The 18767-nt window shown below is 36.2% G+C and overlaps 1 protein-coding gene and 1 long non-coding RNA gene across 3 annotated transcripts in view; one reads left to right on the top strand and one right to left on the bottom strand.

Moving 5' to 3' along the window:
• Positions 1-298: 298 nt before the first annotated feature.
• On the top strand, positions 299-3762 carry LOC149132533 (uncharacterized). The gene is made up of 2 exons (XR_016244470.1): positions 299-2351; positions 3170-3762. It is a non-coding gene; the product is annotated as an uncharacterized LOC149132533 (long non-coding RNA).
• Positions 3763-4727: 965 nt separating this feature from the next.
• The window catches only part of LOC149132532 (uncharacterized), a 182220-nt gene continuing 168180 nt past the window's right edge, over positions 4728-18767 (bottom strand). For both annotated transcript variants that reach the window (XM_089363875.1, XM_089363876.1), the window contains exons 7-11: positions 18440-18575; positions 17179-17561; positions 15937-16051; positions 14440-14572; positions 4728-13169 (exon numbers count right to left, since the gene is read on the bottom strand). In XM_089363875.1, coding sequence (XP_089220001.1) covers positions 13005-13169; positions 14440-14572; positions 15937-16051; positions 17179-17561; positions 18440-18575 — 932 coding nt within the window. In that variant the 3' untranslated portion in view covers positions 4728-13004. The remainder of the gene's footprint in view (positions 13170-14439; positions 14573-15936; positions 16052-17178; positions 17562-18439; positions 18576-18767) is intronic.

Raw genomic sequence — 18767 nt, 5'->3', positions numbered from 1 at the left:
AACATGCGACTAAGATATCCAATCCTGGCAGACAACATGCGGTCACACAAGACGCATTTGACAGACAGCGAGGCGAACGATTTCTCGTTCTTGTCGTCTGTCCATTCCATTTCTGCGACGTCACTTATCCAAACAGATTTGCGCAGCAGCCTCGAGACAGTTGCACGCAAAAGTTTTCAGCTACTGCTTGTTTGTTTGTATTTACTTGAGAATCTCTTAGTGCTAAGTTCACTGTAAAGGATCTCGTGGAGTATCCAAGGATGTACTGTTTTTGATGGCAAACCAGCGGTCTCCTACCTTTTTGCACCATGGATAGGTTTTAAACCGAACAATATTTCAACAAACCAGGGGATCACACGCACAAAAAACAACACACAATAAAGAACATGATATATGATTTAATAATTACGTATATAATACACATGTATCCTTTTCTACTCTAGGCACAAGGCCTGAAATCTTTGGGGAGGGGGCTAGTCGATTAGATCGATCTCAGCACGCAACTGGTACTTAATTTATCGACCCCGAAAGGATGAAAGGCAAAGTCGACCTCGGTGGAATTTGAACTTAGAATGTAAAGACAGACGAAATACTGCTAAGCATTTTGCCCAGCATGCTAACGTTTCTGCCAGCTCGCCGCCTTAATACACATAGATCACATATATAATACATACATATTACATATATAATACACGCATACATACATACACACATACATACATACATACTACGTATAAGATATATATATATATATATATATATATATATATATATATATGTATGTATGTATGTATATATATGTATGTATTGCATATATAATGCAAAAATAGAAACATAATTTTAAAGTTGATTCTTTCTGTGCAGCCAGGTACCAGATGACCCACAGTCCGTACTGGTCAGCGACCCGATGGTTGGGGTTCCCTGGCATTAAAGAAGCCCGGGTATATTAGACGCATCCCAACTTCAGCAGCACATATTCAAGAGAAAAATGTTTTTAGTGCATAAAAGCCTGTAATATAGGCCCAGCTACGCATATAGCATCTCGGGTGGGTTACGTTTGCATTATTGTAATGTATCATGTGATGGACGCGTTTTCAGTTAAATTTAGCCGCTATTTCTAACATATTTAGACAGTCTAGAGGCGTCTCTCGTTACATCGTAGTTGGCGGATATGTTTTAGATGTTAATTAGCGGCAAGCTAGCCACTCTTCGTGCCAAAAGTGTTTACACATGACAAGTGGTTTCACCACAGAGTTTGTTTACACCGAGAAGCTAAAAGTACATCAAATGTACGTGTGCAAACTTGTTCACCATTCATTTATACAAACGCTCCCTCGGTAATTACGCTATTTCAGTCTGTTCACATTGCCAGCGAGTGTACTGATATGCAAAATATGAGTCAATGCCTTTACTTATAGCATTTTTTTAAGTATCTGTGGCAGGAATATTTGACAATTGTAAAACTTAGAAACCGAACCCGGATCACTATATTCGATGCTAAAAACAACTCAAAAATATGATCGGGATTCGTGATTCATCAAAAAAATCTGACTATTAAAGATTGTGTATGGAACCGGATCAAACAACAATTTCATCTTTTGCGTGTTTCTTCTGACCAAGACCATCACAATATTATTCAATGCATTTTAGCCCCGACTGAGAAGAGAGCAAACGACAGACGACAGAGAGTAGCAGAACCAACAGCAGGCCAGAGCGCTGTCATAGCACACACACACTTCCTTCTCACAATTGCCCTAAACCAAATCTACTCACAAGGCATGAGGCTATAGTAGAAGACACTTACCCAGATGAACCATAGCCGTGAATACACACACGCACACACACAAACACACACACACACACACACACATTCATTGCTATGGTCTAGATGTTTTTGGCCATTTACCATATTTTTTGTTTTATCAGGTGCTTTTTTTTTTTTGGCATCTAATTTTATTATTCTGTCTGTATCAAACTGCAGGACATGACTCTACCGTCGCATCTACATCAAACTGTATTTTTTTCAACCAATCACATATCTACAACTCATTTGTTGTATTCGAGCTATTCCACAATTGCCTTCATACGGCTGAGCCAAAATTTTCCTTTTAATAACAGCTTGGAAATAATTACTCTAGGAAACAACTTTGACTGCAGAATTAGTAAATTTCCATGATAATGTACTGCGTCACGTTCGTTTTTTTTTTTTCCTCCAACGATCTGTAATATGTTCATCTTCATTATTTGATATTCTCCGGTCTCTCCTTATTGACGAACTATCTCATTCGAATAATATCGATTGTTTATATTTGATTTGAGTGGCTGTGTAGGTGTGTGTGGGCGGTGAAATGGTAAGTAGTATTTCATCAAGACTTTCAATGGTTTTGCGGTATTTCGATTCCAGATTATAAATGCTGTTTATGACTTTCGTCGAAATCATGATGGAACAGTGGCCTTGAGATGAGGAATCAGCATTTTTGTGTTGCTGCAAAGCTTCATACCGTGCTGTTGTTTTGTAGAGGTTATTTGCTTAGATTAGAAGCACATCGCTCAGGTCTCCAGTTTAGAACCACGGCCAAATAACATTTCAATAACAAGCATGACCAACTCTGCGAACTTCATTGCCCTAAAAGACATGAACATTTACATAAATATTTTTCGCGTACTTAGTTTTGGCTGGCATCTAACCAAAGAAAAGTTGTTTAAATTCCCACCAAATTGTATTTTCGAAGTTTCTAGAAACATCCTTTAAGGGGATGCTCCAGCATGGCTGCAGTCAAATGACTGAAACAAGTAAAAGATAAACGATAAAAGTGGCGCGAACTCGAAAAGGTTCCCCGTTGACTCGACCAATATTTATTTCCATGAATTCCTGCAAATGACTATAAAGAGAATTATCTACCTTGAATATAGTAAGGGCGATAACTCTTCAAAACTTTTATTCATTATTTTTCTTAGGTAAAGCTATTTGTTGTTTTTCTATGATAATAAATTTTTCGCCCTCACTAAATGAATTAAAAATATAAATTAAAATATGAATTCGTAACTAAGTGCAGACTTTGTGTTGCATCCTACCTAACATTTAAGAACCACAATATATATTTATATACATGCATTAATATTTCTTTAGGAGGTGAAGGTGATCGTTGTTCCTTTTTAATTTTTTCAGACTACTGTTTATCACACTAACAATAAAAACATTAAGTGCAACAACATTGCTCCAGAAATGACCACAAGAGTGACAAATGCACATTTCACTGTTGTTGTAGCTTGTCAATGTCATCTACTCAAGTCACTCCTGAAACGAAGTCGGATCAGCCAGTCTGAAATATATTGTGTGTAAATAATACAGCAGTTTGCAATGATACTGCTATGGCTGAATAAAATTTGAATTATGCACAAGAAGGAACTTTAGAATAAAATCGTTATCTATATGATGATAGAGACATTAAATATATTTTATATCCTTTTTTTTTCTTTCTTTTAATCTTGTATGGTTTGGCCAGTTTCCAAAATGTCTTTCCACCTTCTTCATTTAAAGCTGATCATTTGCTCTGCTGCAACCCCATGATTCACAGTTTTTTTTTTCTAATAAATGAAACTCTATGACACATTAAGTACTCTTTCTCTGATTTGTACAAATGTGTGTGTGTGTGTGTGTGTGTGTGTGTGTGTGTGTGTGTGTGTGTGTGTGTGTGTGTGTGTGTGTGTGTGTGTGTGTGTGTGTGTGTGTGTGTGTGTGTGTGTGTGTGTGTGTGTGTGTGGTAAAATCAATAAAAAGAGTACAATGAATATTGTGGAAATTGGAAAACTCTGCTGTTTCTCATTAATTTCTCTCTTTTCAGCTTTTCCTCTCTTCACTGCAAGTTCGTTGTATTCTTTCAATCAATTCTGAGACATAAATCTTGGTGATGCAGACCAACACCAGCCTCTCTGGAGTCTGTTTGATCATATATACACATTACATGTGTGTGTGAAGCAAAAAATTAAGATAACCACCAGTATTTATATTTAGTTCCTATGTACATTTCCATACTGGATGTTCAAACGGCATTTGGATGCCTGACCACAACAGATCATCAGGGGAACATTTTATTGCATTTTGTTACGGAATACACATGCAGATCACACACACTCTCATTAGTATCACAAACTGTCAACATACTCAATACAGCATTAGCAGAGTGTAAATTATTTAATTATTTATCTATTTATTATATATGAAGTTGAAACCAATGGCTACACCTTCAAGAAATATTTCACATTATCATGTATCCAGCAAGGATTACTGCTGGCATATAGCGCAATATATATCAACTTCATAACTAGACACACACACACATATACATACATATACACATATAGTGTTTGCGTGTGTGTGTACAAATATGTGTGTATACATGTTTATACATGTGTTTATGTATGTGTGCATCTCCATGTATATGTGTATACATGTATGCGTGTCTGTATTCATACAACAAACAGAATTTCTGAGGGTTAACCTTTCATTTTTAATAACAATTGTCCTTCATGTAAGTACAAAGGCTTCAGACATGATTCATTTTTAGAAAAGTTAGAACCAGAAACTGTGATTATTTTTTTTTTTTTTTTCATGCCTTTTCCCAAATACATTAATTTTTCAAGTGAAGTGAAATGCAAGCAATCTTGGTTTGAAACTCAGCTGGGAGCTTACCTTTGTTTTGCAATGTGTTCTCAGATGTACAGTATTAATATGATAGATTTTTATTTCAAGTAGAAAGGTGGTCTCAGATTTACAAAAGAGAGGGCTAGAGGGAAGAAAACAGGATGTTGTAATGTTCATGCCTTCTTTAGAAGTCTTATCAGTCTAAGAGTAATTCTCAGAATTGGCTTTACACCAACTACTGAACTGTAACAAAAATAGCAACAACAACAACAAATAATTATAATAATAAAAATGGTTTCTAATACAGGCACAAGGCCAGAGATTTGTGGTGAGGGTAACAGTTATTTCTAGCAATCCCATCAACCCCAGTACTTCACTGTAACTTTACTTTATCAACCCTAGGAGAATGTGAGCAAAGATGAAACCAGCAGGGGAAGCATTTTCTGAGAATGAACCCTGACGGGGTCAACTTTGCCTCTCATTCTTCAAGAGAAGAGGGGTGAATGGGTCGATAAAATATATTTCTTTCTTATTTTGGCACAAGGCCTGCAATTTTGAGGGCAGGGGTGAGTAGATTATATTGACCCCAGCAACACAACTGGTATTTATTTTATCAACCCTGAAATGATGAAAGACATAGTCAACCTCAGTGGGATTTGAACTCAGAACATAGAGAGCCAGAAGGAATGATGCTAAGTATTTTTGTCCAGTGTGATAATGATTCTGCCAGCCCGCCACATTTGGATTGATAAAATACAAGTACCAGTTAATTACTGAGGTTTTTGATTTTTTTTTTTCATCAACTGCACTCAAAATAACAACAGTTTCTAACATTGGCACAAAGACATGAATTTTGGAGTATAGTTGGATAACAAATCACAGTGCATAAATTAGTACTTAATTTATCAGACCCAGGATTATAAAATACAAAATCAAATACCATTAGGATATGAACACAGAACTAAAAATGACAAAGTGAAATAATATTGGATAGTTAATCTTATATTCTATTATTTCTGCCAGCCCACCAGTAATTATAATTGTAATTATTATGATAATTATTAACCCCCAAAAGGAAATAGGTATATTAGCAGGACTTCCTTGTAAAAGGAGCGAGAGAAAGTCTTGGATGAGGGTGGGGGAAACTGCTGGAAACAGTGAGAGAAGAAAGACGAGGCAAAAATGAGCCCAGACAAAAGGCAAGCAAGAGGCTAAGAGTCCCTCGTGAAGAGGTGCTGATCCTCGTGGAGTGTCTGAACTTTATGGTAAATTTGAAGGGAGAATTCTAACTTATTTAATATTGACCATAAAACAGGATGAATCAAATACTGTGCTGATTGAGGAGAGTGGGGTATGAGTACCAGGTACTCTTAGATGATAGATGGTTGCTAGTGTCAGAGGATGTGTTGCATTGACTGAGTCACGATCTATGGATGAGTCTGGTCATTAAAATCAAGAGGGGACAGGTAGAGCAGGTGCACCACACAAATCACCCATAGGCTGATGTTAAGGTACATGGGCCTCAGTAATCTGAGGATCACAGTGAGGGATACCAAGAAGGATATTGACCCTTTGCTTGTTGTATAGACAGGATGTGGTGTTGGTGTTGTGCTGACTTGACCCACAGCAATGTGTGGCAGAGTGGTGGTGGGGTTTCTATGAATCTTCAAGTCCTGATACCCACCCACCCAACTTGATGATTACAAGGCTGTCCTGGAGCAGTACGCAATTGAGGGAGTGGAAAGGAAGTCAACTGGATTGGTGATGTAGGTCAGAAGGCCCAGTTGCTATATGTACGTTAGTAAAGGCCACTTGAGGTAGTTCAGTCCAGAAGAAAAGCAAAATGAAAGAAATAAAAGAGGGTGGCAAACAGCAACAACACCAACAATATCAGGCCCCCAAGGGCAAAAAAACCCTGGCTGCTCCTATCATTGATTCCAAAGCCCTATCAATCACAGTTCTATGTATGGCCAGAGCAGATGCAAAAGAAATAGCCCCACTCTTAAAGCCACCAGTACCAGGGATAGACAATGCCCAAGGATCTTCCTCCAACCCAACCTGATGCTATAAGGAGCAATGCTACCCATCGTCTTGTAGCAATGACAAGAAACCAAAAACTGAAGAAGGATGGGGAAATTGCCAAAGGTAAGAGAGTGCGGTACAAACAACTCAGACAAAAGGCTGGAAGTCTGACACAAAGAGAGGCCCATCCCCACAGAGTGCCTGAACTTTATTGTAATTTGAACAGGAAGCCTAGCTTACTTGAGGTAATGCTATGAGAGAGGATGAATCAAATACTGACTGAGGAAGATGGTGGAAGGGTGGTGATGGGGGAAAACAAGTGCCAGGCACCCCTTGGTGATAAATGGTTGTAAAAGACCATGTCAGTGACTATTTGACAGTTGAGGGATTATCAAGTTTAGGAGAATTGTAAAGAGCCCTTCTTCGAAAGGATGAGGGGTGCTTTACAGCTCAATTAAAGCTGAAAGTGCTGATGGGCAATCAAAGCAGGGGATCCAAGCCATGAGCTGCCCTAAGCCTACCAGAATGGAAGGTTCCTATCCGTGTGGATAGGTTTCCCTTATTTGTGTTTCCAAACACTGTATCAAAATTTTACTCTCCCATCCACCTTATATATGCATGCCATATATACACACACACACACGTGCGTGTGTGTGTGTGTGCATGAGACATACACATGTTTATTCATATAAACACACACATTTTGCAACCCATTTTGTATGGCAGATTTTGTATATATGGGTCCCTTGTGGCCAATAAATATTATTTTCAGGCGTCTCAATTATCAAAATCATTTTTGTCTTTCATCTTACAGTTTCATTGATCAAATTTCCAAATATCTTCAGATGCCCATTCTATCTATCTATCTATATATATATATATATATATAGTTATACTGACTATATATACTTACTTTTTTACATAGAGAGGATTGTCTCCATCACCACCAAGGTTCTGAGTGGATATTAAATAAATGCAGTTCATAACTTGAAGGAGATATAAAGATAACACATATATGTTAAGAAACTGCGAGTAGCAACAGAGTGACTCATCAGCTTCCAGTATATGTGTGTGTATGCGCATAAATATATATACATATATATATATATGCACACATACATACATATATAGAAGATTAAGCCTGTAGAAACTTATGTTAACCAGAAAAAAATAAACACAAAAAATAAGGTAAATACTCCAGAGAATTTTAAATTATGTCAGAAATTTAAATAATAATAATAATAATAATAGTAATAATAATCACAACTATTTTTGATATTTCTATTAGTTTCATCATCATCATCATCATCATCCCAATTTTCCTCGTTTTTCACATGTATGAAGTCGATTCTGTTTTTGTTCTTTTATTAAGTTTTGTGTTTTATTTGTAAATATTTCTTGATGTTCACGTTCCCCCACCCCCCCAGGGACATTCATTAATGGAGTTTGGAGTTTTAAGGTGTGAATCTGGTAAAACAATTGGTCTTCTTTTTTTTTTTTTTGGCTTTGCTTTTTGTTCTGTTTTGTTTACTTACCATCATGGTACTGGAGCCCACACAGCAATAATAATAATAATAATACTAATAACAATTGTAGCATAAGTAACAATAGTAATAACAAGTACTGGGTGTTTTCAATGGGTAAAATAAGGAGAGGACTAAATGGAAGATGAAAGTGGGGGGGGGGGGTATGGTGTTGATGGAGATGTCAAAAAAAAAAAAATTAAAAAAAAAAAACACTCAAAGGAGTGAGAAATGGAAGTTACCTAGTAGGAAGGAATGCCTGCTGCAGGCTGGATTTGAAACAAGTTTCGTTAGTGTATGTTTTATATATATATATATATAGCTTATCATCTGACCAAAGGAAGTATTTTTCTGTTAGAATTTGTATATTCTATAACAAGTTTATTTCTGTATTAGATTCCAAAAAGAAATAATAATGATAATGATAATAATAATAGTAATAACAGTAATCAGAATAATGATGATAATGATAAATGACGATTATATTAATAATATCAAGGACAATTATAATAATAATGATAATAATAATGGTGATAATGATAATGATGATGATGATAATTGTTAACATTTTTGAAAAAAAAATACGCAAAAATGTTTATAATATAATTATAATATACAGTTTGTTTTGTTTACCCTCGTTAACCCTTAATTAGGATCAGTTGTTTTGTGTGCTTTTTTCTCTGTTTTTGTTGTTATTTCTTTCTTCAGCTTGTTTTTTCTTTTCTTGCTTGCTTGCTGTTGTAAATATTGTTTTGTTAGTTAACTAGGTTTTGTTGTTGTTTTCATATAAACATAGAAAATATACTAATGGTATTGTGTGGTGTTTGTCACGACTTTTCTTTTTCATTGTTTAGCATTTTGTATAAACGATTTCTCTTCATACTTTTACATACAAACATCCATGCATAAACACACACACATATACTTTCATAATATATATATATATATATATATATATATATAACTGTGCACATATACACACACACATATATATATAGAAATATAACTATGCACATATACACACACACACATATGTATATATATAACTGTGCACATATACACACATACATATATATATCCATGTATATATACACATGTAGTTTTAGGATACATCTTGTGGATGCTGAGGGATGTATCGTCAGTGAAGTTTCTGGGCCCCAGATATTTCAACAGCAGACCCCACTCAGCCATTTGACTCAGCTGTGGGATAATCTATTTGCATATAACTATATATATAAATAAAATTTTATATATATATATATATATATACACACACACACACACATATACATGTACAGTTATCATATCAACAGTTGACAGTCTATAGTGAGATTCTCCCTAGTCTGGGAGACAACCATCAACCTTTGATATACTAAACATATCTGTTTATTTCACCCAACATAATGAATTTCTAGATCAGAAAATGTTTGCATGATGTAAAATATATATTATAATATTTTACATGATATACATATATGTACACAGCCATACATTCATGTGTGTATATACATGTGTGTGTGTGAGAATTTGCATGCATATATATGTATATAGACATATGAATATATTTTTAGATATATCTATATAAATAAATACATCTATACACACACACATGTATAAATCTGTGTGTGTGTGCATATATATATATATATATATGAATATATATGTATGTATGTATATTTACATACATATATTTTATAATATTGTTCTTTCATTCATACATTTTACATCCGCTTTACCATGCCTCATAGAGTTGGATAGTTATTTAAGGCAAAATTTTATGCCCAGGTGTTCTTCCTGCTGCTAACCCTTACCTGTATTTCAAGTAAGGGATTTTTTATTCTAGACATCTTCGAAAATGCAGATCAGTCAGTCATAGTATCAAGGAATACCAATATCACTTTCGTTTCAATCAAGGAACAACAAATATGGAATATTACCATTCATGAACATTTGTGTACACGCACATGTGTATGAACAGATATGTGTGAACGTTAAGTGTCTCTAATTGTCTCATCTTCAGGCAATAAGTATCATTTGCATTAATGTGAAGACAACTTTGGAGTATTCTGGATTCTTGAGATTTTCTCCCCTACTCATATGAAGCTGGTCTCGATTGCCTTTTGGTAATGGTGACACATCCTCAAGAGACAGTGATAATTTTAATGCATAAAAAAAATTTGTGTTGCATAGTATTTGATATACCTGTATTTGTCTATGTAATACATGTACATGAGTGTATATTTATATATATACATACACACACATGAACATACATGTATGACTATATATTTGAATAAATATGTTTAGAAAAAAACTACACTAGAAACATAATAGAATATTCCAATAAATAATTTATATTTGATGGATATTTGTCCTCATCTTGCTTGTTGTTAACATGTTTCGGCTGATATATCCTCCAGCCTTTGTCAGGTGTCTTTGGGAAATTTCAAACCTGGGTTCTCATTCCTAAGGTAATTTTCAATGCTGTTATTATTATTCAGCTCACTACCTGGAATCGAACTTGGAATCTTGGGGTTAGTTCTGAGTTCGATTCCAGGCAGTGACCTGAAAAATAATAATAACAACAACATTGAAAAACACCTAAGGAATGAGAACCCAGGTTTGAAATTTCCCCAAGACACCTGATGAAGGCTGGTGGGTACATCAGCCGAAACGTTGTGTTAACAACAAACAAGATGAGGACAAATATCTGTCAAATGTAAATAATTCCTCATCTCTTAAATATAGAACTGTATAGTCTATATCAATCTAACCTTTTCTTTAAAAAGCCAAAAGAAGGTTTCTAACACCAATACTGACCTACCATCTGTGTCAAATTGAGAAGGGATTATAAACTTTGTTTTATGAACTCTAAAATAGCACAATACTATGGTTTAGGCAAGTGTCTTGATTAGTCATAATGAAGACTTCAACCAATCCAAATTGTGACCTGGAGGCCTGAATATGACACATCTGCCACACGAACCTCCTTTAATCTTTAGTCTTTTACATACATGCCTGATTGTACCCAAACAATAAATTTAACTATCAAACCAGAAAAACTCTCCCCACTATCCCTTCCCTCTGACCTTATCCATTTACCACCTTTCAGCATCATTTTCATTTACATTACTCCATCTATCAAGGGAACACCATGCCAAAACAAACTGATGAAAAAAAGCCCAGAAAGACAAAAGTAAACCAGTCTGATGACAGCCTATAAACTGAAACTTAGGTGTCAGTCAACCTTATCTTTCTTAAAATATAAACTGTACTAAACTAAGAAGTATTCAGTGATCCTTTAGCTTGTTGAATTGTTTTTAAATACAACTTCACATAAAAACATTCACATACATATACACACACACATGCATATAGATGTGTACACTCCTTCAGCAGTCTTCATAGCTTTGCCATCTCAACATTTTTCCCTCCCTGCCTCTTAACCTGATACGTTTCTTCCCCCTTACCTTCTCTAGATCCTCATCGCCCTCATCTATCTTCCTGTATTTCGTGCCAACCCCTACATCTTCTACCTATATTTATCCCTTTAGTACGAGAGATCACCTTTATTTTTCAACCTTCCATCCTGTCCCTTCTCTCCCCTCTACACAACCTTATTCTATCAACCTTCCATCCTGTCCCTTCTCTTCCCTCTGCACAACCTATTCTGCCTGGTCCTTTCTCTCACTTAATTGTTCCTCTCATTATATTTCAATCTTTCATCACCTCGCCTAAAATTACCGCTCTTTCTCGCATTTCTCCTTTCAGTGTTGTAGTCAGCTAATCCCCCCAGTTAAGACATGACCTCACTTCTGCAGATGCCATGCAAAAAAAAAAAAAAAAAAAAAAACACATCTGATAAACTCTGTGAAATGGTTAGCCTTAGGAAGAATGGCATCCAGCCATGCAGGAGTGAGACCCAGGAACACAACATAGTCATCTGAAGTCGTCACATCCTGTCAAGCTATCCAACCTTGCCTGCATGGAAAGCAGATATAAAATAAAGATAATATATATATATATATATCATTATATTTTATAAATTTAATTTTTATGAGAAGCTCAACATTAATTTAATAGCTCATTTGAAATTCTATATATACATAAATATTCATACATTCATACACACACACACACACACAGAGGCATATATATATATATATATATATATATATATATATATATATATACGATCTTCTTGATCTTTGATACATTAATTTTCCTATACACACATATCGATACATGTATGTATATCTATACATCAATATGCATGCATATATATACACACACACACATACATATTTACATGTAGCTATATATATATATATATATATATATATATATACATACAGAGAGAGAGAGAGAGAGAGAGAGAGAGAGAGAGAGCGAGATTTACGTGCATACATACATAGACGCGTGTGTGTGTGTGTGTGTGTGTGCAAGCAATAAGTGATTCTTCATGGTTTTGCTTCCTTGTCTTCAGACCATTCGGTATTCTGTCTCCACTTCTCCTTCTTCACCAGTTTCCGTGACGTAGTGACTGACAGCTGCTGCTAGTGTGGCAATTTCTTTACTCTGACTACAGCGTTGCATTTGCCGCTGCGTGGGCTTCCATATAAATGTGTTTAATATAACAAGTGTGTTGCAGTAGTTGTAATCGGAGTTAACAAGGGTGACAAATGTGACTGACAAGGGAGATAAATTTTTCATCCCTTTATTTTCTTTTTGGTTACTCCCCCTTCCCATGGAGACCCGGTTTATTATTATATATTTTATTTTGTTTTCCAGTTTTGCACTATGATTGTCAAATTTCAAAAAAAAGTTCCAACTTTGGTACGTGTTTTCTCTTGAAGGGCACTGGCTGAAGTTGATTGCCGTAACTGGCGGTGCGGTGTCGATTCTCTGTGAGGCTTTACAGTAGAAGACCCGGACACTAGTGCCGGCTCATTTGACGAATGGATCTCTCCAGTCGGTGCCTGCAGTAAACAAAAAGAAAAAAAAAATTAGTCCTTATCCTTTCTGTAATTACGGCGTTAAAAAAAAAAAAGAAAAAAAAAGGCCACAAGGGCGGAACTGCCAATTTTATGAACCCTGAATATTTGACTGATATTATCAACCCTTGAAAGGCTGAAATAAATTTCACTTTGTGTCTCCCTTAAGTTCTGAGTTCAAATCCTACTAAAGTATTTCATTTAGTATTCTATCGATTCTGTTATTGACTGTTCTGAAATAATAATTATAAGTTCTCACATTCCAAAAGCTATTATTTGGCATTATAAAAAGACCAGGAGTCTCTTAGCCAAAATGGTTCAGAGTGCTCAGCTGGATTTTGAGAGGTGCACGGTTGAGGATTGGTAACCACTTTTCCCCTGTCTTCTTAAGGGTATTTTACCTGATTCTCTAAGCTGTCTTCACAGCCTACCTGCGTTCGTGAATTCCTTTATTTTCTACAGACTACCGACATACACAGCACTTGTAAGTTTGTTTACAATAATTATAACGTTTTCTAACTTCAGCATCGGAACACAAATTTAGTGTGTCATCAACAATAACAATCTCGGTACTTTTCGTTGACCACCAGCCTCTAAAATGAGGAATCCAAACTTCTTAGCCAGTGACCCATACCTGTACATATACATGTTCTCGGTCCACATCCCTTTCTGAAAGCCTAATTACTTTTCTCCAAAGCAGAGCACTTAATGAAAGTGCTGTAAGGACTGAGGTGAGTGAGTGAGCAGCTAGAAAACATGACCAGTGTTACCTTAAATCTTCATACATGAAGTTGTATTAAGCAGATTGTACATAAAAGTGACTTAATCCTTTAGCATTCAGATTACTCAATCAAATGTAATGCTTATTTATTCACATTGGTTTGAATTAATCTTGCATTATCTCATGGCTTTGATATTTCAGTTATGCGATTGTTTATTTTTAGAATGGCACTGCAGGATAGGTGTAAGAGGCTGGATATGGCTGGTTTAAATGCTAAAGAGTTAATTACAAGAAGGGTAGCAACCTTGACCTTTTGCAGGGTAACTGTACCTGACAGATGTGAGAAGAAACAACAACACATAGATTATTCTCAGGTGAAAGGCCTAAATGCCAGATAATGGAGATAATGTTTCATACAAATCAATGATGATATAGTTGAATTAATGGCTGCAGGGACAGGACCCATTGTAGCAATATAAGAGAGATACAGAGAGATAGAGAAGGAGAGAGAAAGAGAAAAAGAAAGATTCGTACCACATAATTTGGCTTTCTCTGTACAACAATAGATACATTTCCAGAACGATCTTTTTGTAATAACTGATGAACATCAAGTAAATTTAAACCAGCTGTGCTTTTATTATTAATTTCCAGTAGGATATCCCCCTTGCTGAAAAACAGAAACAAATAAATAGATTAATAGAAAGACAAGTGCATGGATGTTGGTAGTCAGACAGGCAGAAGTCAGATAAATAGGTCAATATATTATTAAAGAGACAGACAGGTAGATTTGTAAGGAGGAACATAGATGGACATATAGGTAATCAGACAGACATCGCTGGATAAACAGAAAGCTATGCTGGAAGATAAGAGGGCAAATACACAGTTACATAGATAGATGGTTGGAGAGAAAGGTGGGTGGTGAGTGGACAGTTGGACAATCAGATGGATAAGCAAATGATCAGGCAGATAGAGAGACAGTTGGAGAGACAGGCAGATGGTTGGACAGAAAGTAGATGCCAGATGAAAAGCAGATGGTTTGCATGATGGATCTGTTAATATCATATTGTTTACTAGATCTTATGAGACTTTATCATATTTTATACTAAATGTGGTGACATATTATCAAAGTCTGCTGGATGTGGTGTCACCATATCATAATATTTACTAGTTATGGTCATAACACTAACTTTAACTTATTACCAAAGGATTCTGTGCTATACCATTATAATCACCATTGGAACTGCTTAATAAGACAGGATTATAATTCAGGCAATCAAAATTCATATCTTAATTTTTTTTTTGTCTCCACGTGTTTTGCATTTGAAGAACGAAATGAGTTTTCTGTGTGTATACAAGCAGCCTTCAAGATTCATTAACTCAAATTTCATATTCTTCAGACTTTTGAAAGTTAAATATGCAAATTTTGAGAACAGTCTCCATTCTGTGGATCTGGTGTGTATATAGAATCATTTGGCAAAAACAGGAATTATCATCATCATCAATTTAAAGTCTACTTTAGCATACTGGCATGGGTTAGATGGAATTTGTCGAGGCAAATTTTCTATGGCTGGATGCCCTTCCTGTCACCAACCCCCACCTGTTTTCAAGTAAGATGATATTTCCCCATGACCAGACATGTTTTTGTGTAAGACTGAAAATAAAGGAAAATGCTTGCATGTCAGTGACACTTGCCTACAGCTATCACACAATGTCATGGCAAGGAAACAGTAATGAACACATAAACACACATATATATACAACAGGTTTCTTTTAGTCTTTATCTACCGAATCCACAGACCAGAGTTTAGTCAGCCTGATGCTATAGTGGAAGACATTAGCACAAGATGTCATGCAGTGGGACTAAGCCTGAGACCATGTGCTTGCGAAGTAAACTTCTTACCACACACACCCCAACACCTATTTACAAAATTCTAGAGAATAGGAAACAATTCCAGGATTGCTGTTAGAGAACTGTCATCATGGCCACAAAACAGCCGCCACCACAACAACAAAGAAAATCCAAGAACTTACCGTAGTCGTCCGTCATTGTAAGCTGGAGTTCCTTTAGCAACATCACTAACAAGGAACCAATCGGTACCATTTATTGAGCTACGTACTATGATAATTCCTAAACTTTTGTCAGGTTCTGAAGAAAAAAACAAAACAGTAAGAAATGAAATATTAAATTAACAAAATTGAGAAGCAGAAATTAATGAAAAAAAATTCAATTTATAAAACCACGTCTCATCACCAGAATGAGTGTTAGTATATTATTCTGAATTCAGATTCCACCATCTGCCTGTTCAATAAAATAAGTACCAGTTGAGTACTGGGGCTGATGTAATCAACTTACCCAGAACTGATGGCCTTGTTCCAAAAATTTGAAACCAATATTAGTAGAGAACAGCACAATGGTTGATCCCCCCAGACCCAGCAATATATGAAAAAGGGTTCTTGCGTTCTAATTGCAAAGAAAAGAAATGAATTTGAAAGCTGGATCATCAGCATGATGTCTAGGAGAGCAGCAACAGGGAATAAAAACTGACAGAGGGTAGAGACTTTAGTCTTGGAAGACAATTCTTTCTAATGGCTGAGACACAAAAAAAATGCACCTGTTCCATGCTATGAAGCAGTTAGTAATAGGAACACTATACAAAAACACAATCAAAATAGGAAGACATGAGGAGATTATCTACATTTGACGGATATTTGTCCTCTTCTTGTTTGTTAACATGTCTCGGCTGATGTACCCTCCACCCTTCATCAGGTGCCTTGGGGAAATTTCGAACCTGGGTTCTCTTCCGTAGGTATTTTTTGATACTACTATTACTATTATTATTATTATTATTATTATTATTATTCAGGTCACTGCCTGGAATCGAACTTGGAATCTTGGGGTTAGTAGCCTGCGCTCTTAACCACTAGGCTATATGCCCATGATGAAGGCTGGAGGGTATATCAGCCGAAACGTTGTGTTAACAACAAACAAGATGAGGATAAATATCCGTCAAATGTAAATAATACCTCATCTCTTAAATATAGAACTGCATGAGATGTTGTGAGATCAACTCACAGGACAGAGGACCTCATGAAAGAGCTGCCAAATCACTACAAGAAGTGGTGAATGTTGTGTTGGGACAGCCTCAATAATTCCAAGCCAGCTTGAAGAAAAAAAGAAAGATGTAAAAAAAAAAAAAAAAAAAAAAGAACAGATCAGGGTCAGAGAAACAGACTGATGGAGATGCAGAGAAATAACTAAGAGAGATGGCTTACGTTTTTTGAGAACCACCTCTAATACATTTGAAAGGGGAAAATGTGGTGTGCCAAGGGGACTGTTACTGAACTGTGATTCATCGATGATTCGCTGATGATGGGCCCCAATGGGTATCCCTCGCAGAGATGACGTCGATGAAGTAGAGGACGACGACGCAGGAGGTAAACTGCAACGGGGCTGCAACAAGTGTTTCCGGTCAACACTCGCTGTCCCCGAGTAACAGGTGGTGCGACAGCCAGCAGACAGTGGGGTAGTGATAGGTGACGACTGGCCATTGGACGCCAGATCAGTGACGCTGTTTTGAGGAGTGTGCCTTGGCGTAGATACAGGGCTACCTTCTGGCGACTCATATGGCGAACCTGTAGGAGTTTTACCCCCAGAGCTACAAAGAGACAATGATAAACAAATTTAGAGAAAAACAATGTTGGTGAGGAAACAAAAAGAAGACAAAACAAAGAACAATATATATATATATATATATATATATACTTAAAAAGCATCCACTCCACACTGTAAAGTGGTCGACATTTGGAAGGGCACCCAGCTGTAAAAGTTATACCAAACTGACCTCGCCTGCACTGGTGCCATGTAAAAAGCAATCTGTAGGGCGGTTGGTATTAGGAAGGGCATCCAGCCATAAAAACCTTGCCTGGCCAAGTCCTGTCAACCAATGCAAGCATGGAAGGCAGATGTTAAACGTTGATGATAGAGTGCAGGCAAAGCCGTGGCATTCAGGAAGTTCATTTTGAAATTATGTAGTTTTATGAGACTGCATTGAATCTTAAATAAGAGTCTTCTATTATAACCTCAGGACAAGTGTCATTGTTATATGGAAACTGTGTGGAAGTCAGCCAAGAGTGTATCTTTAACTGCAAGTGTGTGTGTTTGTGTGAGTGTATGCATGTGTGAGTATGAGAGTGTGTATGAGTGTGTGTGTGCTCATGTTTATGTGTGTCCATGATGTACTTGTGCAAACGCATTTTTGCATGTGTTTACACTGATCTAAAACTTGGACTTGTGTTATGTCCCTTTATGTTCCCTAACTTAGCTGACTGACCGTAAAAACCAACAAAATAACTATCAGATATATTTGCAGTTAAATACTTTTAAGTGCCTATTCTTTACATTTCCCCCCAAAAAAAAGAAATATTCTATACTCAAGAAACAAATATTACAAATAAAAATAAAAATTATTCCATACAATAAAAATACCATTTGTTCCTTGATGCGATGCCAAATTTCAATCCATTGGTAACTTACCTGCTGGACGGAGTAAAAATTCTACATCGAAAGGTTATGCTAACTGGGCCTTTTCCAAGTTGCCGAAATTTCGCAATAGCATCGTGATGTGAAAGACCTTTCAAGGATTCTCCATTCAACTCAAGAATTTCATCACCTGATAAAGAGAGAAAGGAAAAGAAGGTTAAATGTGAAAGAGGAGGCGGGGGCAGAGAAATGAAATTAGCAAAGTGGTGTGTGTGTGCGTGTTTATAAGGAGGAAGCAGAGTCAATAGATCGTTTGATAAGATGACTTTCAGTACTTGATTTGGCTCTCTGCATTCTGAGTTCAAACCCTGTCGAAGTCACT

The sequence above is a fragment of the Octopus bimaculoides genome, chromosome 15 (assembly GCF_046866305.1).
Source record: "Octopus bimaculoides isolate indiv1 chromosome 15, ASM4686630v1, whole genome shotgun sequence".
Taxonomy (NCBI): domain Eukaryota; kingdom Metazoa; phylum Mollusca; class Cephalopoda; order Octopoda; family Octopodidae; genus Octopus; species Octopus bimaculoides.
Note: the sequence above shows the minus strand (reverse complement) of the source record. Positions and strands in the feature narration are given on the sequence as shown.